The sequence below is a fragment of the Ornithorhynchus anatinus genome, chromosome 15 (genome assembly GCF_004115215.2).
Source record: "Ornithorhynchus anatinus isolate Pmale09 chromosome 15, mOrnAna1.pri.v4, whole genome shotgun sequence".
Taxonomy (NCBI): domain Eukaryota; kingdom Metazoa; phylum Chordata; class Mammalia; order Monotremata; family Ornithorhynchidae; genus Ornithorhynchus; species Ornithorhynchus anatinus.
The window spans coordinates 20,531,461-20,557,304 of record NC_041742.1 but is presented as its reverse complement, the minus strand read 5'-3'; the positions used below and the strand labels follow the sequence as shown (position 1 = coordinate 20,557,304).

Genomic DNA, 25,844 nt, shown 5'->3' with positions numbered 1-25,844 from the left:
AGTTTTCAGAACCGATTCACGGAGGTGATCAGATATTCACCTTGTCAAACTGATGGGATTGCTCATTTATCACCTGCTAGCCCTCAAAAATACGATTGAGTCTGCAGGAAAAAAAAGGGATACTTTCAATATAGTGAGCTATGGGTTTCACTTGGCATTTTCAGCTGAAAATGATGCCTAGTAGCAAAATATGAAATATATAACAGAATCTACATTAGACACAATCTGTGCCAGTCAACTATTAAACAGTCACAATGTGACTTCAGAATACAAAAAAAACCTTACATCATATCACCAAATTTAGTGTACATGCATACACATATGTACATATATGTAATTTTCTTTCACATTGAAAGAAGATACCATTTAGGGTAAAGCTCATCTATAAATGCACATGTGACTGCAAAGGCCAATGTGGGTGGGACCCACAATCCCGAGCACAGTGGACACACAAAAAGCTGTCCCTTGGGTTGCCATGGTTAATGTTTGCAGTGCCTGGCGCTGCTTTCTCTTTTGTCTCCCTGTCTCTCATTCCTTATGAAGCTTTTGCTCTAACAGAGCCACTCCTTTATTCACACCAAAATGAATATGTTGCTACATAAAACCACTTTAATACACAGACATACACACAACTGTCCTTTGAGTTTGCAGATCAATCTACTGGTGATCAGATTTTTATCAGAGTGGGCAGATGTGACCGTTAAGGCCAATGTGTGTCTGGGAATCCCTTCCGCCTTGTTTTTATTCGCTTCAAAAAGCAGTCTCTCACCTCAATTCTTAAGAGAGCCTTCATATACTAAAACCAGACCCTTTTCTGGGCACAAGGCAACAATTCTTCTCCCTACACACCCATGACCACCAAGTACAACAGGAAGTTAAACTCTGGAATAAAAAGGATTGAAAACTCTTAGAACATCGTACTGCAGAAACGCTGTAAAAAGCTCCAACAGATCTAACAGGGGTGAGCGTTTTTAGATCAATATTCAGGGGGTAATGAAATGGCCTATTCAACAAGTCAATCAATCAATGGTATTTATCGAGTGCTTGCTTTCTATGTGCAGAGAGCTGTACTAAGCACTTGGGAGACGACAATTTAGTTTTTAGACAAACTCCTTCCCTCAAGCAGCTGAAAGTCTAATGGAGGAGTTTACAGTCTAAATGAAGTCTTAATATGGAGAATCTGCTTGCCTGACAGAATAGTCGTTTACCAAAAATAAATGGCAATATAACATAAGGAATATCTTGACAAATTCTCCTCGACTTACTGACCCTCCCAAAAAGACAATCAGGAGAGAACTTGCCCTTGATAAACTGTTAAGAAGGAAGGACCCATTTATGATTCAGCAGCAGGTCAATTTTTTGAGTCCTCTTTAAGAAGTATGAGGATAATCCTGAACTTTAAGAAGGCAATTTTATAGGACTAGAAGAATTTGGAGAAGTGCAATGGAAGGAAGGATGTAAATCCACAGGCATGAAACATGGCTAGAAGAGTTCTGTGTACGGGCCCGGTTTCAGGAGTAGTTTTGCCATATGCACGCTGTAAAATATCACAGTACTTGATATTTGATGAGAATGTATTTGATCCTAATGTTACTAAAAAACACAGAATAGAGCAACTTCTTGGTTTTACATATATATATATATATATATATATATATATATATATATATATATATATATATAGCTGTCCATTTTTGAACAAGATGCTACTGATGGCCAACTTCACATATGGCCGTGCACACAGACAGTCCTTTGTTGTGTGGCTGTGTTTGTTTTTTGCAGTGTCTGGCACTGTTTTTTCTTGAGCTTCTTGATATTCCCTTTCAAATGGCATTTGTAGGACAAGGCAACTACATTTTTGGGAGAAATGAAAGGACAGACTAAGCCAAGTAGTTTGACTCCTTTCCACAATATAAGCAAGACCAGGTCAATATAGACTCCTCAGAAATTCAGGTGAAAGCAAAACTAACATAAAATCAAGAGTAGGATGAATCAAAACAAATATGAGTGAGAAAGAGTGAAAAATGAAAAGAATTTCTTCCTGGGTTGCAAGGAGTTTTGGTGGCACCAGTGAAAAAGAGCATAAGCCTGGGAGACAGGAGTTCTGAGTTCTAATTCTGACTCTACCACTTGCCTGTTGGGGGAGTTTGGGAAGGTCACAACTTCTCTGTGCATGCTTCCTCATCTGAAAATGGTAATTAAATACCTGTTCTCATGCCCTATAAGACTTGAGCCCCACGAGAGGGAAGACAGGAGATAAGATCAATTGGAACACATCTATCTCAGTGTTTAGCAAATATAGATGCAGTAATTGTAATTACCCCTCTGACAATTGGAGAGCTCTATCATACAGGAGAAGATTTCTGTTTTTCAACAAAATTCCTTTCTGAGAATTCCCTATTATAGTGATAGAACATGCCAATAGCCACCAGTGCTTCTCCCATTTGCAAGAAGCACCCACGGAGACCATGGGTACCTAACAGGTTTACCATCAGGTGATGGATTCAATGCCTAGGTTTAAACTAGGGTAATACTTATTAATAGCATCATTTTGATATTTACAAAACATTTACTATATGCCAAGCACTGTGCTAAGCACTGGGGTAGATACCAGATCACTGGGTGGGACACAGCCCCTGCCCAACATGGACAAGTAAAGGAGAACAAGTATTTAATCCTCTTTTAACAGGTGAGGAAGCTGGAGGACTGCGAAGACAAGTCAGTCTCCCAGGGTCAAGCGATTAGAGCTCGGGTCCTCTGACTCCCAGGTCTGTGCTTTTTCCACTTGGTGACATGGCATCTCAGCAGCTGGAGCATGGACAGAACTCTAAACCTACCTCTCCTAGCTAGATTCTATCAAACTAAAGGGGGCTCCATAGTCAACTGGGATTCACGGGCAATCTGATCTGATTCTCTTGTACCTATCCCAGTGGATAGTACATAGCTCATAGAAAGCACTAAATAACTACCATCATTTTTGGTAGTCAAACACTTTGGAATCCAAGAGACCAGCCACATCCTGTCCTGGGGGTTGCTCATGGCATTTGCAGCAGATCACCTGGGTTGGCTCCCAAATCACATGGCTCCTCCAGGCCCACCGATTCCCTCAACCGAAACCTGTGAAGGGCTCTAAAGATTGGGGTGGAGGGGAGAAGAAGGGGGAGGGAGGGAGAGAAAGAAAAGGAGAGGGGATGGGAAAGAGGAGGAGGAGACAAAAAGGAAAAGGGGGAGCTTCTTGCTCCAAACGAGACTGGGTCAGTGTTTCGTGGCACTAGTTAAGAGGTGAAATTTTAAACCTTTATAACTTCAAAACTGCTTAACCGATTCTCTGTCATTCGTCAACCTAAGTAAACACTACATTGCTGCCAAGTTTACAGATTCTGTCAGAATTCATCCACGTACAAAAATATTCAAAACAATTCACTTATAGGAATACGCACGAACCTCTGCATGCACGCACTCCCCTACACGCACACACATACACATGCTTTTTTTCTCATTAGGGTAAGTTTAGAAAGTTCATAATCTCTGAAATGGAATTTTTGAAGCAAAAATCTGCATGGCTGTCCTGGCCACACCCTACAAGGAGGTGGGGAGAAGTGAAAAAATCAGTTAGGCTGGTTTGAGCGCATCTGAAAATATGGTACGGTGGTGAAATACCAGGCACAATTTCTCAGGGTCTTCAGTTAGACCTGTTGCAATTTCTTTTGCTGGCTCAAAGAGAAGAGACAAATCAGAGTGACGCTAAGAAGGACAAGTTGCTTCCTGAGTCAGAGGGGGGGAAGCCGGGTCCCAAATTGCTTCCAAAACCTGGGGGGCATAAACTTCGTGCCATCAACAGGTGTGACTGTGGTACTTGATAAGGACTTGACTACCTGCTCAGAAGAACGTGTCCATTACAACTGGTGCCTTTCTCAGTCTGCTTTTTTTTCTTTTCTCTTAAATACCCTAGGTGGGAAGGAGCAAGATCCACTTGCTGTATTTTTCCAATAAAGAAATGGAGCCCAGGGAAATTAAATCCTTTGACTCAAGCCATCCAGCGGGTCAGGGACTGTGCTAGTACTAGAAACCATGCATCTCAGTTCTAGATCATGCCCTTTCTATTAGAACATGCTGCTTCCCATGGTTGGAAGAGAATAAGCTTGTGAAAGCAGTGGGCCTCTAAAACATTTACAAAGAAAACTGCATGATGACATTTAATTTAAAAACATCAAAGGTTTTCCTTTAATTTTGATCAATTTCATTACTATTTATTACTGAACCATCAGGGAATCATTCTTTATCCCCTTTTAGTTCTCATGTGACACCAAGGCAAACTCGAAGTAAATTGTGATGGAAAATGACATTCATATAACACCATCTTTAATGGGGCCCAAACCAACATCTAACGGTGTTACAGATTGTGAAACCAAATGGACAGAAACTATATTATCTAACTTTATTTATCTACCATATTATTGGTGCTTAGTCTGCTACACTTCAGTACACTTTCAGTACACTTATGTATTCTTTTTCCTTTAACAAGGAGTGCAGATTACTAGGGGTTTTGCTCTTGTAAAGTAAAACTGGTTAAGTGAGGAACATGTACTTGGAAGCTAGCTGGTTCTTCGCTCAAAGAAAAATCTAGGGCATCAAGGGAAGGCAAGCGGTCATTATTTCCATAAATAGGCCCATGTGGAGTTGTCAAGAGAGACTGAAGTCCAGCAAGGAGATGCACTGCACAGGATTATAGGTCCACGGTGTTTTGTGGGTTTTTTTTTGTTTTTTGCGGGCGGGGGGGGGTGTGGGTGTGGAGAAAACAGTTCCATCTATGGCAAAGTCATGTCACCAACCTCAGAAAAAAACCAAACCTACTTGCACAACTGCTCCACAGGCTTGGGAGCCAGATTCTAGGCTGGATAAAGAGACTCCACAGCCCAACACCTGGGTCGTTGGCTGTTATCTAAGAAGGGAGACCTGCTGCATGAGGGCATGGCTACAGATGAATCGCATCTCAGCCCCCTCATCACCACTCCCAGGGCCCTCAGCGTCTCCTCTATCAGACCACCACACTGCCTTCTCTGGATCCCACCCTGGTTCTTTTGTGCATCACCAGGGACCCCCCACCCTGACCTGCTTCCCACGCTCCCCAAGCCGGACGGAGCGAGCAGCCGCACCCTGGTGCCGTCTCCACAAAACCACAGGGACACTGAGGTGGCTGCTGCTGGGGCGATAACTGTGGTCACTGTTGTGACTGGACTCTGTTATATTGTTGTTTTTATTCTCCCGAGTGCTTCGTACAGCACTCCTCACAGCTCAGACACATTCCTTGTCCACAATGAAGTTACAGTCTAGAGAATGAGCTTAGTGTCTAGAGGATGAGTTTACAGTCTAAAAATTCTGCTCTGCCTGACACAGCATCCAACTGATCTTAGTTGTGATCTTCATGATCTATTTGTGTTTTGTTTCGTTGGTCCATAAGTGTCTGTAGCCAGCCCCCCATTTCCCCTTTTTAATATTAGATTGTGAGTAATCTGAAGAACAGGGATCATGGCTAACTCCCAATGCTTAGTACAGTGCTCTGCCCTTGGTGGCCTAGGGGAAAAAGCACAGACCTGAGGTCCAAACCCAGCTCTGCCACTTGCCTGCTGTGTGACTCTGGGCAAGTCACTTCACTTGGCTGTGGCTCAGTTCCCTCATCTGTAAAAAGGGGATTAAATCCTCCTCCCTCCAATTTAGATTGTGCGCTCCGTGGGACGCTGTGGGACGGGGACTGTGTCCAACCTGATTGTCTTACATCTACCCTAGCACTTAGTATAATGTCCTGCACATAATAAACACTTAACAAGGACCATAAAAAAAAAACCAAAACACTCAATACTACTACTTCTACAGGAAGTCTCCTCAGATGCTGCAAATCTTCACCTCCAGTTTCCAAAGGCAATCCTAGATGGAATAAATAAGGGCGAACACTATCACACATTTTCATCAGCAACAACAAGTAGATCCAGAGCACCCGCAGGGTAACCTAGCACTGTGTGCATTTTGTATATCACTTAGATCTGTCCTCTGTGTTCTACGATATCACTATTGACTTTAACTTTTATCCACTTTGGGTGAGACATTGCAGTCACACTTAGTCCTGTGAGAATAAACAGATGAAGGGACTTGTGAAACCAATTTCAGAGCTTTCAGAGCAAAATTAAACATATAGGAGGTGGGCCCCACATCTTAGGAAAAAGAAAATTAAAAGTTATATCTTTTGGAACCACTCTTCTGATGCAGTTCCAAGGAAAGCAAGTTACCTTGACCATGTCTGGGTCACCTGAGATTCTTTCAATTGTATACAGTAAAATACAGTATCTATTTTGAAGGGCTCTCCTCAACTTTAGATCAAATTCATTCTGAAGACTTAGCCACATTGGTTCATGAGTCTACAAGCATAGCACAATTAAATCCACTTCTCCAATAACCCGAGGGTTGTGTCTCCGTAAAACCTTGCTGAGGGGATATTTGACAATGTAAGGTACATATAGACACCACACAAATTATTGCCTCTGATAATGTGGGGCATTCTTCCCAAGCAGGTGTGTGGTCTGACAAATGTTCTCTAATAATGTTCTAGGAACCTCTCCATGAGAGGGAAAAAGGCAATCTTTAAATTTTACTACAAGATGACCACAATAAAATCTTCCTGCCTAAGGGCTAGGGTAGGGAATGTTGGGAGAGAAGGTGTCAGCAGGAGGGACGGTGTAGAATGTATACTTTTATTGTTGTATTTTACTCTCTCAAACGATTAGTAGAATGCTCTGCACACTAGTGCTCAATAAATATGAATGAATGAATATGAGTAATATTAATAATAAAAATACTAAAATATTGTAATTTGTTAAGCACTTGCTATGTGCCAAGCACTATACCAAGTGCTCGGGTAGATGCAACAATTTGGTATAATACAGTCCTGTCCCACCTGGGGCTCACAGTCTGTGGCCCATATTACATATGAGTAAACTGAGGCACAGAAAAGGTAACACACACCCACAACAGGGAAGTGGCAGACCCAGGGTATCTGTAATTTATTATACCTGTAATTCATTTATTTATATTGATGTCTGTCCTTGTAGGATGAAGCTCACTGTGGGCAGGGAACATATCTACTAACTCTGTTATTTTGTACATATACAATATACAATACAATATAGAGTATACAGTACAGTACTCTGCTACAGTAAGCGCTCAATACATACTATTGATTGATTGATTCTCTGTGCCTCAGTCCCTTCAAGTGCAAAAGAGGGATTTGATACCTGTCCCCCCCATCCTACTTAGACTGTGGGCCCCACGTGGGACCTGATTACCTAGCATCTACCCCAGCATTTAGTACAGTGCTTGGCACACAGTAAACACTTAAATACCATTATCACTAGCACGAAAGACACTGTTTTGTACTTTCCAAGCGCTTAATATAGTACTCTGCACACAGTAAGCGCTCATTAAATATGACAGTGAATGAATGAGTGCACTCTGCTCTGACACAGAGGCTAAAAGCAATTGGAAAAACAAAACAGGAGTAAAAGATAAAGTTCCAGCCCTTGAGGAGTTTACAGCCCAATGGTGGAAGATAGAGAAACACTGACCAAGTTGCGAACTTCCTGATCCCCTGCCAATCAATCAAAAGTATCGACCGAGTGCCTACTCCAAGCAAAGTACTTTGTTAAATGCTTAGGAGTGGACGACAGAGTTAGTATACATGAGTCCTGCCCCAGAGTTTACAATCTAGCAGGGGAGACAGACACTAAGATAAATGACATATGTAAAGGGAAGCACAGACTTTAAATATATCGTCATTGGTGCTGTGGGATGGAGTGGGAGGGAATGAGCTTCCTTGAGCTTGGCTAATGGGAAAGTGTCGAAGTGGGGGTGGGATGCAAAGGTCGGGGTGGAGGCACGCAAGAGCAAGGTTTCCAGCCTCTGTCCCCTCTAGACAGCAAACTTCTTGTGGGCAGGGAATGTGACTACCAACTCTGTTATACTGTACTCTCCCAAGCACTTAGTACAGTGCTCTGCACACAGTGAGCACTCAGGAAATATGGCTGATTGACTGAATGCGCACCAGTTCTCAGGGCAAACACTGGAGGTTTATTGGGTAAAGTGAGCCTCCATTTCAGAAGCTTAGGCTACACTCCTCCTCTGCCACGTTACCTGTAGGCCAAAATTCATCACCTCCCATCGCATCATCCTCCTTGGAAGGCAGACTTCTGCTCGTACGGGTGCACACCCACACAATCACAAACAAAATCCCTCGCCGACACAGCTGGGGCTTCACTGCATTTTTCTCCAATGAGAGAGGCTATTTTCAGAAGTAAGACTTTAGGTCAAATAGCATGTTTTATTGACCGCAAGCCTGATGCTGAATCTCCCAAATTTCCAGCATGCAGTACTTTCCCCACTCAATTTTTAAATAAGTGTGTACTCTTCGGGAGATTCTCCTCACTGTTCCCTCTTAACCAGAGCAACTTCAGAAGCACAAATTATCTATTCGGATGGGACGTAGCCCGAGAAGACTGGAGGTATTTCAGATGAACCTGTGGTATCTGGGGGAGTATCTTGAAATATTGGCCACACACCCTTCCTGGCACCATTTTTGCACCTACAAAGATGTGAGCTATCACTCAGGTTTTGAGGCCAAAAGCTGATGTGACTGGCTTCACATTTTCAGCACATGCGATGTCTGGGTTACTCTTGCTGATTTAGATAAAACACTGATTTGAAGCAGCTCAACCAAGAGCAAGCCATCCGCAGCATATGTAGAAAATGCGAAGCCACTAAAGCTATACAGATATATAATGCATCTTAACCTCTCCCTTGGTGCCTACATGGATCCATTTTAAAAGCATATTCAATGGTCCCTGTTATTTGAAGCATATTTTGTTTATCATTTGGAGACAATTCATTTATTCCTTCAAAACAGGCTGTCATTTCCAACACTTCCTCCTTGTCCAATAACTTTAAATACGCTTAACTTCACCATTAAAGTATTTTTAACAAGGACTCATATTAGCAATGTAAAATAGATAATGCAGTCAAACTATATTTTTAGAGTCAGCTGAACAATAAGCCTTGCACTTTGGCTTAAATTAAGATAGCTGAATGAATGAAATGATTTGCAAAGCTCCTGAGAACCAGCACTGCATAAGAAGTTCCTCAGGAAACATACAGGACACTGTACTGCCATTGGTCGGGTGCCAGATTTGCAGTGAGTAGAGTTGCCTAATAAGCTTTGGAGAAGCAATTATTCACAAATATTAGAAGTTACACCCGTTTCCTTAGATATCCAACCCACTCACTATGAGCCAAAAATTCCGATTGAACGTCTGCTATCCAAAATGATTTTATTATTTGCCAAAGAATGTTTCTGGCCGGCTTTCTCCTTCCTCAAGCAGGAAAATTCATTGGAAAAGATTAATAAAACTTGGAAATGATCCTTCATTGAGTTGCATTTCATTTAAGTCTATCTGAATACTACAGCTGAGGAAATCAAAATACAGGACTGAACAGGGTAAAGGTGCAAAACATCTTGAGCTCCCAGAAGGCTTTGAATAACAATAATAATTAATACCCGTGGCATTTGTTAAGCACTTACTAGGCATCAAGCACTGCAGTAACTACTGGGATAGATACAGGACAATCAGGTCAAACACAGGGGATGTCCCATATGGGGTTCACAGTCTAAGTAGGAGGGAGAACAGATATTTTGTCCCCATATTGCAGATGATGAAACTGAGGCAAGTTAGGTGACTGGCCCAAGGTCACACATCAAGCAAGTGGCGGAGCTGGAAATGGAACCCGGGACCTCTGTCTTCCAGGCCTGGGCTCTTTCCATTAGGTCAGATTGCTGCTCAAGACTAATTCTGCCCTTTCAATCAATCACATGAACTAAGGAAAAAAATCACTTTTCAGGTACATATCATATCAACTTTTCAAGTGACCAATACTGTGAAGGTAGCTCACGTGTGTAAAGCCACACGATCACTTCCTTCGAGGTCCTTGGAACCAAAGGCCACGGAGAAGCAGCTCGATGTAGTGGATAGACTATGGGCCTGGGATTTAGAAGGTCATGGGTTCTAATACTGGCTCCATCACTCGTCTACTCTGTGACTCTGGGCAAGTCACTTTACTTCTCTGTGTCTCATTTACCTCATCTGTAAAATGGGCAACAAGATGGTGAGCCCCATGAGGGACAAGGACTGTGTCCCACCCCATTTGCTTGTATCCACACCAGCACTTAGTACACTGCATGGCACATAGTACACTGCATGGCACATAGTAAGCGCTTAAATTCCATAATTATTATTAATAAATTAGGAATTATATAGTATTCGGATTCCTTAGAGGAGAGATGACAACGACCCTTCTTTGCATTTTTTTTTTGCCTTGGCCTTTATTTACTTTTTTTGGCTGCTTGCAAACAGCAACACAATCTCTCATGATGAACAGGGCTGGAATTCCCCGAGGGGCCATATTTCTGTCACTGAGTTCCCCAAGTGATGGAAGACAATGCCACACTGAAAAGACCTTCCATCCCTGCGTTCGTTTTTTTTTAATATTCACTCTCCTCCCCAAAACCTCTACAATATCTTTGCATTGATCCATTTCCAAATTCACATGGCTGTCATTTGAAAGTACCACACAAAAGAACACTGACAAAGTATAGGCTCAATACCTTTGGCTAATGATGGGTATAATTTAAACACACATTTTTGCTGCTTTTGTGTCATTACTTAACCTCCTCACTGAAAAATAAATACGTATGGAAACAACCTAAGTTTAGCCTTGGGTTTTGTCACCCTCTAGCATGTCCACATATACAGGGTAGCCAAGCTATGTTCCAAGATTCTGCCCCAAATACCACAACAGTCTCTAAAATATCTTTGTGCTTTCAAATGCAAATTGATCCTCTGTTCACCCACCATACTTTTCAACCTACTGAAATGGACAAATCTCCAAACTGGAAAAGAAAACAGAACTGCTTTAAATTTCACCCCCCACCCCTTGATAGATGACGAAACTGATCAGGTAGGGCTTTGTGGCACTGGTGTCCCTTCTCTTTCCTATCCTATGGTTGGCTCTGCCTAGGAAAATATGGATGCTCCATAAATATCAAATGATCACTATGTCGGACTACTGGTGGAGGCGGGGGAAGGATGAGCTCAGCTGATTGTTCAATTTGTGCTGCTGGCTGATAGGAAGATTTGTGTGTGTGCGCGCGCGCACACATATATATGCAAGCACGTGTTGTGAAACGATGCGTGATGTTTGGTGGTGTGTTTCTTCCCTTTCTCCTTCACCTTCCCCACCTCTTAATTTTATACCAGTGTCTGCTACCTCTGGAAACTCACCTACAAACGTTGCCATAATAAAAATAATAATAATAACAGTCTTTGTTAAATGTTTACTCTGTGTCAAGCATTGTTCTAAGTGCTGGGGTAGATACAAGCTAATCAGATGGGACACAGTGCCTGTCCCACATGGGGATTAGAAAGGAATTTGGACTATTTTAGTTTCAACTTTCCCTTTCCTTCTGTTCCAGTCCATAATAATGCAGTAGATTAATTATTTTAGGGAAAATTTCAGCTTTTTAAAAGCGCAGACTGCATCCAACTGGATAAACCATATAAGCAGCCTGTCCATAGGAACAAGCTGGCAAACCGGCCATCAATCTGCCTGGGCGATCAGGCCTGTGGCCAGAAAGAAATTAGTTTAAACCAAAAAGAAATCTGTTTACTGGCACACAGGAGCTTCAGTAAAAATGGAAAATGGGCATCTGATCGACTCCACTACAGGTTACTGATGCTGGTAGCCATGAAATGCACTGTGACTCTGACACTCACTAGGGTGGGAAGGATGAGGGAAAATTTTGGAGACAAAACCTTAAAAAAAAGATCTTAAAGGATGTAATAATGAGATACATGGGTTCCGTAAAATGACCCAGGAATAGGCCGGTGTAAATAGCTAGGGTGTGATTTTGATAACGCAATTCACTTAGATAAGGTGCTTTCAAGTGGTGAAAGATGTAGGTGCCCAACAGCCAATCAATCAAGAAATAGAATTTACCGAGCACTTACTCTGTGCAAGAATACGTACTAAGTGCTTGGGAGAGGACAACAGAGTCAGAGCACACAATGCCTGTCCTCAAGGAGCTCATTATCCAGCAGGGGAGCCTGACAAGTGGGAAAGCAACCAAGTTTAGAACTGCTTATCGGTGCCATCAGGGTGTGCGGAACGCACCAATGTTGTGGGAACTTTCCAAACCCTTAATGCTCTCTTCCTTCTCACATCAGAAGACAGGTCCTCTCCTACTCTGAGATCATAAACAACTGGAGTGAAAGAACAACTACCTCCAGCAGCATACGATCCAACCCTCCACCAGACAAGGAAAACATCAGTCATTTCTTATTTTGGATTTTGCCCCTTTTGCAACCACTTACCTAGAAGCACCTGGAAGGCAGATTACTTTTTTGGCTGTCCCAACCTACTATTTTGATGGCATTTATTAGGTGCTTACTACATGCTAAACCACTGATCCCAGGGGGATACGAGATAATCAGATTGGGCACAATCCAGCAGCATGGGGTGCCCTAGGCCCTATCCTAGAAGGGTTACTTGGAGGGTGGTGTCCAGAGCAAAGCCTTCCTGAGACTTCTTCTGCTGGAGCTGGCCGGAGATATTTTTGGTCAGATAGTCAGCCACTCTCAAATTCAGCTCGCCTTCCAACTGGGTAGAAAACCCACCCTGAAAAGGGGCTGTGGTAGCCAGGCTGGACAGTTCAAAGTTCCCACTGACAAAACAACCAGATGAAATGAAAAATGGCTCTGAGGCAACCCACGCCACCACTGTAATATGGATCATACCATTTCGCCCCCTTGATGACCAAGGCTCATTTTAAAAAAAATTGGTATTTGTTAAGAGCATACTGTGTGCCAGGCACTCTACTAAGCACTGGGGTAGATACGAGCTAATCAGGTTGGACACGGTCTATGTCATTCATTCAATAGTATTTATTGAGCATTTACTGTGTGCAGAGCACTGTACTCAGCACTTGGGAGAGTACACTGTAACAATAAACAGACACATTCTCTGCCCCCAATGAGCTTACAGTCCAAGTCCCACATGGAGCTCACAGTTTTAATCTCCATTTTACAAATGAGGTCACTGAGGCACAGAGAAGTTGAGCGACTCACCCAAAGTCACACGGCAGACAAGTGGCAAAGCTGAGATTAGAACCTTGATTCTCCTGGCACTCAGGGCCATGATCTCTACCCACTAGGCAGTGCTACCTCTCATGCAAAATCCTGACCCCCACCCCCTGTACCAAGTCGTACCCACAACAGACTGCAGTTGGGGGTTGAGAGCTGGAAGCAGGTGAATATCCACTGAAGCTATACCACCAATGGTGAAGGATCTGACCGAGACCCACCAAGGGCATTGGCTGCTGTGGACGGGTTCAAGAGGAATCCTGAAAAGTGGCCAGAGAATGTGGGTGGTGATCACCGCAGGGACTAAACCGACTTAGCCGGCCCTGGCAGAGTACTGGCATTCCGATGCAGTCACCTAGGCCATTACTGGGATATGTAGCCCGAATACTTGGTGCACTGTGTCGCCCACCAACTCCCCTGTAGCACCCTCTTGCCCAGCAGTAACACAACGGGCAGGGAGGAGAGAGGGTGAGTGGTGCTGCGTAAACCACTAACATTACAGTCCACTCCTTCGTGCAGACTCTTAGTCCCACAGTCTCTGTGCTCGGATCGGGTCTCACCTGTTGTTCCCGACCAGAGACTCCAATGATCCTAATTGTGCTGACACATATAACTGTGCATAAGGGAGAAGTTGACCCTGCACTGATTGGTTCTCGAGTGGCATACAGGCTGGCAGCACAGATTCCCAAGAGGGAGAGGTGCAGGGACAGAAGCTGGGAAGAAGGGATAGGAGGACAAAAAGTTGCAGTGAAGAGGACTGATGAGAACCCGGTGCCATCACAAGAGCAGGGGATGGACTGCGGCAGAAGCGGCCCTAGGGAGACTGTTCGGCTGTGGCGGGAGGGAACAAGGATGTCCGACTTCACTGGCAATTTGGGTTAGAACTATATAACGGATACAGTCTACTGTGAGTCCTTCTGAAAGGTGAAGACTTGAACACACACGGTAACCTCCAACTCACCCAGGAACAAATGATTCTGGAATGGCAGCATTCTTTGACACTGATGATGATAATGTTATTTGTTATGTGTTTTCTCCGTGCCAAGAACTGTGCTAAGTACTGGGATCGAATCAAGATAATCACATTAGTCCCTGTCCCACGTGGGGCTCACAGTATAAATGCGGGAGAGAACAGACATTTAATTCCCTTTTTACAGATGTGCAAACTGAGACACAAAGAAGTTAAGGGACTTGTCCAAAGTCGCAATTCAGGCTAAGGGTGGATCCAGAGAAAGAACCCGGGCATGGACTCCCAGTCCTGGGCTTTTTCCACTATGCCATGTTGCTTCCAATGGCAATGTAATGGCATTAATTTAGTGCTTTTTTTGTGTGACATAATGTACAAACTGTTTAGAAAAGCACAAAGAATCGGCCCACGATCCATCGATCGATGGCATTTATTGAGTGCTTACTATGTGCAGACCACTGTTCTGAGTTCTTGGGAGGGAACACTAGAATAAGGATCTTAGTATCAACCTGAATCCCAGTAAGCAATCCCACATAATAAGAGAATACTAATAAAAAAAGGATCGGGGCTTTTACTATGAGAAAATAATTAGAACTGACTTGTCATTGCATAAACCCTATGCTGTGGTACAAGTCTGGCAAACTGCAAAATATATCCCCTTAAACCTTGACTGTCACATTTTGTTAGTGATTAATCATTGAATGGAATGTATTAATTAGGCACCCATAAGTTCATAATGCTGTACTAGGTGCTAGTCCAGAAATGAGAGGGAGGAAATGGTTGATTCAAATACCATGCTACCTCTTCTGTACCTTGGAAGAAAGTTTCAAATGCACTCAAGCTCAAGTTTCTACTGTGGGTACTAAAAACTTAGGTGACTCTTCATCTGAAAGAATGCACAGAAGATCATATATCTTAGCCCAGAACCTAGGTCTTTTATTCTCAGGAAATTTGGCTGGATTTCAAAAACTTCTATTTTCGTCAAGAATACTGGACCAAAAATTGCTGTAAAGGCAGAGGAGTTATGTAAATAAGCAAATTCACTTATTAATCAGATAGCTTGTCACCATATGCTAATATACCTTCAGCACAGGGGGCTAAAGACTCTCCTCTATATACTAGTCCAGTTGAGTCCGTCATTAAGTCTTATTAATTGCTCATGCACACAAGCTATCAACCTAGATGAAAAGGATCCATCAATCAGTGGTATTTTATTGAGCACTTACTATGTGCAGTGTACTGTCCTAAGCATTTGGGAGAGTAAACAGAATTAGCAGACACATTCCCTGCCCATAATAAGCTTACAGACTAGAGAGAGAGACAGGCATTAATATGAATAAACAATTTATAATATATAATTTAAAGAAATGTACTTAAGTGCTATAGGATTGGGGTGGGGGGGAATCGCCAATGTCCAAAAGGATGCAATTTAACAATGCCGAAAGTATATTTCTAACTGGGTAATAGTTCACATAGTTCATCGATTAAGTCTAATTACACCAAGGGGCATATAGATGAAACATTTGGTCAAGTGCTTCTTCCTGTAGACCTGCATCCTTCCCATAATGGATCACAGTCCAGCCACTGGAGAGATTATTTTCCACCCCTACTAGAACTACTGGAGATATCTCTATGGAATTATATTATCTGGATTAATCAGCATGGGGGGAATCACCAGAAACCATTCACCAGTTCCTTGAGTGCTCTGGAGACACTGGCTTTTCCCTCAAATTTCTCTTTTTCCACAAGCTGCTGCAAAACACCAACCATTTCCAAGCTAAGTCATCACTCCTTTATAAGGGCTTAGCATTTACCTCTCTCATCTACCATACCCAGGTACTGCCCTTGCATCTACAATTCAAGCTTACCTTTCCTTTGATTGCAGCATCTAGTAATAGGAAGGTAAGTAAAGCGATAGGTACATAAGACTGAGCGCAGACGTGTCGATGTGGTAGTGGGGCGAGATTTAACCTGGGAAGAAGAAAATTCACTGAGGAGATGCCTGGAGGAGGTGGAATTTCTTAAGGGCTTTCAAGGAGGAGGACTCTCGTCTGGTGGATTCGAAGAGGGAGGGAATCCAGGATGGGAGGAAGGGCATGAGCAAATAAGTGGAGAATAGAGAATGAGAAGCAGTGAGGAGGATGGTCTGGGAGGAGCACTGGGGATGGGGTTGGGCAGTAGTGGGGGAAGGGAGTATTTAAGTATGGAGGGAAGTGGCGGAGACCCTTGAAGTTAATGGTTGGGAGTTTTGGCTTGATGTGGAGACACAGGGTAGCACTGGCAGTTTGGGGGTGGAAAGAGAAGTGTGCAGAAGGAAATCTTACGAAGAGGATTCAGCAGAAGATACTAGATGAGGAAGCTAGGAGAGAGACCCTCAAAGCCACAGAAATCAGTGTTCAGTGGTTACTATACCCACCAGTAAAAAAGAGCTCCACATACCCTTATATATTTACAGAGGTCTCAATCAATCAATGAATACTTACTGTGTGCAGAGCACTGTACTGGTCCTTAGGAAAAGTACAGTACAGTAGGGGCTTAGGAAGGTACAGAACAACAGAAGTGATACATGTGATCCCTGCCCACAAACAACTTACACTCTACTGGGGGAGAAAGATTCAAATAAACTAAAGATAGGGGTAAGAGTCGAGTATATAGTCCTATTATTTTGTCCTGATCTCATAAGCTGTGTGGAAAATGAAAAGTCCCCTGAACCTGTTTCCCAAAAATTACTCATATGGCCAAAAAATATTTTAGGACTCCAAGGAGACCAAGGTAGCTTAACTTTTTATATTAAAGCCAGACTGCCAGAGCTAATTCTAGAATAAATTCAAAGTCTGTCATCACTGCACCTGGTAATCACGTTAAACCATTTTTTTTTATGACTCCCCATTCGCCCGCTAAGGCATAGCTTTCCAACTATTTCCCTACTCCTTAAAGAAACGGTCCATAATGCTAGGGATAACCACTTAAGAAAACTGGACCAAAAGACCACTGGAAAAGAAAAGGGTCCTTAAAAGCACAGATATTTGGGCTTAATTACAGCCCTTCATCAAGGCATAGATAACCTCCTGGTTCCTTTGACTCTGGGACACCTACAAGATAGTCTCCTTCCCGATTTTCCCTTGAAGTCCCTAGAAACCTGTAGGTGCATTTTTATTGGTGTGCTGGACCCGTAATAACTATATCAACTGTCTTCACTTGAAAATATTTGCAGGAGTGAGTGATTTCCTTTTCTACTTTTATTCATTTAGCAAATTAATAAATGATGATAGAAACCCGCAAGCTGGAGGAACTAGCTGCTAATTTTCATTCAGAAGAATGACAGGGAGCTGAGAAACTGAGAGCAGTCTTTCTGCCTGCAAATTCTGCAGGCAAGCAGAGCTATGAAGACCCAGATGGTACCATCGCCTAGCAAAGAGAAGGGTGGAAGTTGAGGATGGAGCTGGAGCACAAAGGAAACCGAAAAAACAATAATAGCACTATTTTAAAAAGTGGTATTTGCTAATTGCTTACTACGCGTCAAGCACTGTAATAAATGCTGGGGTGGATAATCAGGTCAAACAAAATTTCTTTTCTACCCAAGGCTCACAGTTTATGTATACTGAATTCACATTTTGCAGATGAGGGAACTGAAGCACAGAAAAGCTAAATGACCTGCCCAAGGTCCTCTTGCAGGCAAGTAATGTAGCTGGGATGAGAACCCAGGTCCTCTGACTCCCAGGCCCGTGTACTTTCCGCTAATCCACCCTGCTTCTTCCTGAATTTGCGTGTCCCTGAGAGAGAGAAAGAGAGAGGGTGTCACCTCTCCAGATGCTCAGTATGCTTACTGAAGAAAGCTTTAGGATAGAGAGAAAACACAGAGACCTCAGAAAGAGACTAATATTCATTTTCGGCTTTAAAGAACAGAGAAATGAATTGCCCACTTAGTAAAAGTCCCTCTAGTCACTCAAAAATCCCACCCCAAAAAGCTTTCAACTGATGACTAATTTTTCTTGGTTTAAAAAAAGGCTTGAAACATTTTTAGTGCTGCCATCTGAAATTTCTGCAGAAGAGCAGATCAAGCACTCTTTAACACTTTTAGTACAGTAGTTGAGTCTGTTCATGTTCTTACACATGAATACACGCAATGATCTAGGAATTTCCCAGCTTTTTAATCTTTGGCTCCCTTGTCATTTTCTCCTCATAAATAAAAAGAACACCTTATGTCTTGAAAAGAAGCACAAAACTAAAGGAGACACAGTGAAGAGGAAATGAGAAAGATCACCTCTTTATACTTTTTACATTTTTCAAATGACTCTTTGGTTAAAAGCCCTTCAACTTCAAATACTACTTCTACCACCAACCCGGGAGAAGTACTGGTGGGTATGCGTTAAGCATTTACTATATGCTAAATGCTGGGGATAGATATAGTATAATCAGGTCAGATGCAGTGTCCTCTCCCACTTGGACTGTGAGCCCCATTTGAAACAGGAACTGTGTGTGATGTAGGTATCTTGCTTTTGCCCCAGCACTTGGCTTAGGGCAAGCACATAAATACCAAAATTATTACTTCTTTTTCATTCAAAATAAATGATGGTTATTTGTAAAAGAGTTTATTTTACAACCTCCAACTAGAATAACAACTCAAAATGTACATCGGGAGTGGATATGGGATAGTTTGTAACTGTTACCCCATTAAATAAATTTAACAAAAATGAAAATCATGTTTCACGCCTCCTTAAAATTATATAAGTCTCGTGCAGCATCACTGCCATCTTCTTGGTACGTTTTTCCTAATGCCGGTTATCAGCTAAGTATGAATGCTTAAACAATTCCTTTGTAAAAACGTAAATATATTTTATATAAATATATATAAACTTCCAGAAGGCCACTGAGTCTTGCTCAGAAAATCAAAAATCCCTTAAAAAAACAGATGGGTTGGCACAAGATTCCTTTCCCAATTACTGCATAAAATTCCTCCAATTGTCTACACACAAATGTGTCCAATATTTACTCGTAGCTTTCCCCCATTAAATCTTTTTGAAAATGAGAACAGCTCTCATTTTCTCCCTAATAGAATTCTGTTGAGCAAATACTATAGGGAGACATATTTTCGGAGGTTTCAATGGCCAGAATCGATTTGGCAATATCTCGTCAAATAACTGGAGAGAGTTAACGCTATATTACAGATCAAAACTTGATTTAAAACTAAATCTGTATTTAGTTTGTAATTGCATCTGAACTTCTGACCAACAGTAGCATGTATGTGAGAATTTCCATACAGACCCTCTTTGTATTAAATTGGAAATTAATGAACACAAATTCCAAGATATTTGAAAAGCCATCAGCCCAAAACCACTCGACTATGAATTTGATACTCAAAGGCTGGGCTCTAGTAAACCAAGGGAACAGGCAGTCAGGTGTGGGCCTGTTTAGAGATGGGAAAATGACCTTCATTCCTCTCCCTGCTACACCAAAGCTGAATGCAGGAAATTCTAACAGCATCTACGCTGCAAGAATTCAAGCCCCTGAACACAACCCTGGAATGGGCAATTTGAGGGCCAAACTTGGGGTGAACTGGGGAGCTGGGGCAATTCACCAGAGGCAAAAATGCCACCCCTACCTGAATGGATTCCTTAAACCAAGAGATATGTATAAATCTTGCCTCTGCCTTGGGACGGGATGGGCTTCCAAGGAAGTGACTTTCTTTGAGGGGGAGAATAGGGCTCAGTGATAACTTGAAGAAACAGGTGGCCCTACATTTAGAAATGGTTACGATAGCTACTAAATAGTACTAGTATGAACTTTTTTCAGCATCCCAATAGCATTTTTCCAAACAAGAGAAATCTGTTTTAACTATACTGTCAAACGTTACTCTAACAGTACATCCTGGACCCGTGGATGTGTGTCACAGGCTTCCTTTGCCTTCACAGGGGGAGAAAAAAAAAATTAGTCTATTGTTTTCCATTTCCCGTCACAAAAAACAATCTGGCGAATGACTCAAATGCAGGCTTCTAGACATAGCTTCATTTTAAATGAAAGACGAGTCATTTACCTGACTCCTGGAGATATCGATATACCAAGAAATTCACTTCGTCACTGGTTATGCTCATTTTAGCCCCACCTCAAACAAATGAGGTTTACTGGAAGTGTGATCCACGCTCTGTTACAAAGGGAAAACAAAAAAAGGTTAGTAAACAGCCACCTGGAACCAAATTTATTATGGTAAATCATCAAGATGCCCTAGCGGAAAAATTTTCAATTATTGCACACATTCTACTTGGGATTACTAAACATGAAATATCTACCCAGTAGATAAATTAGTCCATTCTCTGGTGTTCCTGGTTTATAGCTTGGACATGCACCTCAATTTTGAGTAAAATGCAAGTAAATTTCACAGTAGTAATAATAATTGTGACATTTGTTTAGGGGTCACTTTGTGCTAAGCTTTTGGAAGATAAAATGCAATCAGATAAGACAGTCTCTGTCCCACATGAGGTTCACAGTCTAAGAGGCAGGAAGAACAGGAATTTAATCCCCATTTTACAGAAGGGGAACCAAGGCACAGCATTTTATTGACTTGTCCAAGGTCAGAAAGTGGAAGAGTTAGAATTCGAACCCAGGGCTCCTGTGCTCTTTCCACTAGGCTACAAGTAGCTATCTCAAATTCATTTCAAAAGAAAAAGTTATATTTTCATATTTTCAGACATATGTCACAATGAGAAAATCCCGTGCAAAAGAGAATTGGAAACTCTTGTGAATAAAAATAAACGACAGATTCTATGGTCAATATATATCAGTGCTAATATTACGCTTACATTGTTCATTGTATTAAAAAAACTTCATTATCTTGATTATTAGGCAACAGTATTTATTACCCCAATTAATGCTGTGCTTTTATAAGAGAATGGCCAGCTACTCAACAATAGAGTATAACCAAAGATTACATTGATCAATTACGGAAGAAAAGAGACTGTGTATGCTAGTAGCTGGCAAAGGTAATCTGTTCCTCCAGGTATTTGGGCTATGAAATTCAGAACAGGATATCTGTCAAAATATGTGGATAGTTAAAGACTGCACTACTAAATGTATTTCCTGTTCACCTAAGTTGATCTAAACCTCTTCTACTGCTATTAATCCACTGAGCATTGACTGTGTGCAGAGGACTTTACTAAGTGATAGGGAAAGTTTGTAGACAAGTTTCCTGGCCACAACGAGCTTACAGTCTAAAGGGGGAGTCAGATATTAATATAAAGTACAGATAAGTACTGAAGTGCTGTGGAATGGAGAGGGGGTTGAATAAAGAGTGCAAATCCAAGTGCTAAGCCTAATTTCCAGGGGAGATCAGCGAACACTAGCGGCACTCTGACCTAACTAGACAAGCCATGTGGCCTACTGGACAGAGCACGGGCGTGGGAGTCAGAAGGACCTTGGTTCTAATCTCCACTCCGCCACTTGTCTGTGTGACCTTGGGCAAGTCACTTCACTTCTCTCTTCACTTCAGAGAAGCAGTGTGGCTTAGTGCAAAGAGCCCGGGCTTGGGAGTCAGAGGTCATGGATTCTAATCCCAGTTCCGCCGCTTGTCAGCTATGTGACCATGGGCAGGTCATTTCAGTGCCCCTGAAGCGTGTGGAAAAAGGGGTGTTTTGGACTAAATGAGGCACTCCCCCGTCCCATATTGATTGAAATTCCTGAGCGAGCTCTGAGGATGGGTCATTAAATGATTTCTTAGGTCACGGAACGGAGAAAAAATTCCTTAGGAATCGGCTCCTTTGTTAGAAAGCGGGAAAACCTGAGGCCCGGGTTGTGGGAGTTGCTTGGCCTGACTCCTGTCAACCCTAGGGAGTGAGGCCGAAGGGCAACGGTAGGCCCGACCCGACGCAACGGTAGGCCTGACCTGACTCGCCACTTCAGGGGGCGGGGACAAGGAGCCGGGGCCTTGGGGGACAAGGGGCTGGGAGTGGGTCAGTGCTGGTGGCACCAGACCACCGAAGCCTACAGCCCTAACCCCAGGAGACGTCCAACGGTTGGCGCGAGGCCTACAGATGGACCGGAAGGAGCAACCTCTCCTCAGTCCTCCGGGCCCCACCTCCTGCCTACTGGGCCCCGCACCCCATCCACAGGTGCTCCCCAGTTGAGGGGGTAAATGAGGCACACAGAAGTTAAGTAATAATAATAAGAATAATGATGGTATTTGTTAGGCGCTTACTGTGTGCAAAGCACTTTTCTAAGTGCTGGGGAATACAAGGCGATCAGGTTGTCCCACGTGGGGTTCCCAGTCTCAATCCCCATTTTACAGATGAGGTAAATGAGGCACAGAGAAGTGAAGTGACTTGCCCAAGGTCACACAGCAGCCATGTGGCAGAGTGGGCATTAGAACCCATGACCACCTGACTCCCAGGCCCATGATCTATCTAGTACACCATGCTGCTTCTGTCTGTAGGCTTTTTTCTTTTCAGTTGAGCGCTTCTCTGGGCCTCAGTCCCCTCATCTGTAAAATGGGCCCCATTTGGGACAGGGACAGTGTCCAACCCGATGAGCTTATATCTATCCCAGAGCTTAGTATAGTACCTGATACATAGTAAGCACTTAGCCAATACCATAAAGAATGTGTTAAACACTGTTTTAAAGGCTGGGGTAGATACACGTGAATTAGGTTGGACACGGCCCCTGTTCCGTATGGGGATCACAGTGTAAGGAAGAGTACTGAGGCACAGAGAAGTTAAGTGGTTGGGCAAGGTCACACGGCAAGCATTTGGTAGAGTGGGAATTAGAACCCAGGTCCTCTGATGGCCAGGTCCATACTCCTTCCACTAGCTCATGCTGCTTCCTTGTGGACAGAAACCATTTCCACGAACTCTATATTGTATTGTACTCTCCTAAGCGCTAGTCCAGTTCTCTGCACACAAAGCGCTTAATAAATTCCACTGATTGAAGAATTGAGAGAGTTGGGACTGCAGCTTCACAGGTTCCTATTCCAGTTCAACCCATCCTTCTATAACCATATCCTTTTTTAGAATGTCCGCCAACTCTGTTGTACTGTACCCTCGCAAGCACTTAGTATAGTCTCTGCACATAATAAGCATTCAAATACCACTGATTGATTGATACATGCTGCATAATTTATCCTATAGTGATAAACAAAAACAGTCCTACAATTTGGTATCTCTGTAATTTTCAAAAGCCATGTTTTTACCCTTCGACTAAATCTGTCAGGAAATTACTATGACTGTTTCTTTAAAGTGTAGTAGACACACACTATTTCTCAATTCACAATTTATAAACCCATCTTCTGTTTCACAGCCCATGCACCTGAGAAATGGATTGTTGCCTCGTAAAACAGGATCATGGCTCTTCCAGGAAATAAATAAAAGGTAGTGAAATCCAAAGTGGAACCAGTCGAAAAGGTAAAGAACAGTAAACATCAATGGAATCATTTAAGACTCCACATACGCTACCTTGAAGAGCTCTACAGAGATTCTAAGGGAAACTGATGGGTCAATCTGTTTGGTTGGGGTTATGATAGCACACTTGCATTGGCCAATTAGCAAAAGTCAAGCAGAGTTTAGATTTCAAGAGTGGTTTAATCCTCTGCCCTACCTTTGTAATTGCTGGCTTCTTTGGCATTCTATACTTAGTGCTTCCAAAGGGCTGGATTGCAAATCAATCCACTGATTGATTACAGAACCGATAGCTGGATGACTGGCATTGTGTTTATCTGCAGGACAACACTTTACGTGATTTATTGTTGTGGTGGTGGTTATTTTTTAGACCAGACCCCTTCTTTTGGTATCCATAGTTTTATGAAACAAATTGTTGTCCACCATGACTTCCCATTCTCAGTCTATTTTAAGCAGCCTCTTCATTAAGTGACTGCCTGTACCGCTCCCCACCCCCATTGCAGAAATCCTCTAGAAGGCCCCTGCCATAATGGGGTGGAGGAGTGGGGAGAGGAAGTTCCTGAAATAGTTTCCAGACAGAACTGTAAACAGGTTTTTTTTTCTGCTTTGCCTTGTACTTTCTCCTACTTGAAGCTAGAAGGTAAACAGACTCCCTTCTCCACCCTCCAGTCAACATATGCCAGAACTGGAATCCTGTATGGGAAGATGATGGTTAAGCTTTATCAACACCTTCCAAATCCACAACAGAGATCCTCAGAAAGCTGGAACCTACATGGATAGGAAGGTACCAACAGAACGTGCACTGCATCACTTTCTGAGATTACAAGATGTAGAGTGGTGTACTGGGCATTTGGGAGAGTACAATAATATTAGTGGGCATGAACCCTGTCCTCAAGGAGTTGACAATCTAGTGGGAAGAGGCAGACATTAATAAAATCTACAGGTAAGAGGAAGGAGAGCGGATGGATTGGCAAATAACTGCAAGCAGCTCTGTCTATTGCAAAGAGCACGGATCTGGCAGTCAGAGGACCTGGGTTCTAATTCAGTCTCTGACATTAGCTAGCTGGGTGACCTTGGAAAGCCACTTATCTTCCTCGTGCCTCAGTTGCCTTAACTGTAAAATGGTGATTAAATGATTAAATCCTCTTCCCGAAATACCATGTGGAAAAGGGACTCTGTCCAACTTGATTATCATCTGCCTGACCCAGCGCTTAGTACTATGCCTAGCATATAGTAAGGCTTAACAAGTACCACTTTTTTTTTTAAAGGGTATATACAAAAGTTCCATGCATAGTGTGCAGTTAGAGCAGGTGGGTTAAAGAGATCCTTCTCTCACAGACTTCCCCAAGACTTGGTTTCAAAGATACCTGCTTTATCACTGCGTTACACTTTTTATTTTCCCACCTTGTCACCTCAAGCATCCTGCCCTGGTGCCCTTTTAGAAAGCAGGGCCCATTTTGGCAATAACAAGTAATTGTAAAATTTGTTAAAAGCTTACGATGTGCTAAGCACTGAGGTAGATACAAGATAATCACACATGGATCTTGCAGGCTAAGGGGAAGGTAGAACAGATGTTTAATCCCCATTTGGCAAATGAGAAAACTGAGGCACAGAGAAGTTGCCCAAAGTCCCACAGCAGGCAAGTGGTAGGGCTGGGAATACAACTTGGGTCTCCTGATGCCCATGTCCACTAGGCCACAGTGTTTTTCATGTTGTTTTAGGGTCCGGAGAACACCGATTTATCTTTTTCAACAATTTCCATAGCAAATTTTGCCCGGCCCCCTCCCCCCACCCCCCGCCAAAATGCCTACAAGTTATAAGAGGGTTTTATTTTGTTTTTATTTCTCACAGTTTTGGTGCGAAGGGAAACCATAACTCTATATTTTAGATTTCAATTTTGTTTCTGTTCCAAAAGCTCCAAACGTATGATTTATTAAATAGCAGTCTAGGGATGCTTCCATTATTGTACCTTGGTCAGTATAAACTTGGATGAATGAATTAGCAGCATTGGATACCAGGTGAAAAAGCACCTGTGAAAATGTGATTAGGCATCAGCTAAAACAGTTTTCTTCAGCTTTAGGTCAGAATTTCAAGCTCCAACCATACGAATTTATAGTGCATTCCCTGTAAAGTCAAAGATTAAGAATGATCTTGCCATATGTCAACTCATATCTTTTTCACAGACTGTCAACCGGCTATAAATAGCTAAATGTCCCCTGGGTACATTAAGCTCTCCTCTTTCCTCACCCCTTGTTTCTCTAT

The 25,844-nt window shown here is 42.6% G+C and overlaps 1 protein-coding gene across 4 annotated transcripts in view; it reads right to left on the bottom strand.

Annotated features, from left to right (window-relative positions):
- Window positions 1–25,844, bottom strand: part of TBL1X (transducin beta like 1 X-linked) — a 192,127-nt gene that overhangs the window by 30,450 nt on the left and 135,833 nt on the right. For 3 of the 4 annotated variants that reach the window (XM_029079768.2, XM_007670365.3, XM_039914234.1), the window contains one exon: window positions 20,237–20,344. The exons of the other annotated variant lie outside the window; for it this stretch is intronic. In XM_029079768.2, the coding sequence (XP_028935601.1) occupies window positions 20,237–20,294 (58 nt within the window). In that variant the 5' untranslated portion in view covers window positions 20,295–20,344. The remainder of the gene's footprint in view (window positions 1–20,236; window positions 20,345–25,844) is intronic. 4 annotated transcript variants of the gene reach the window in all.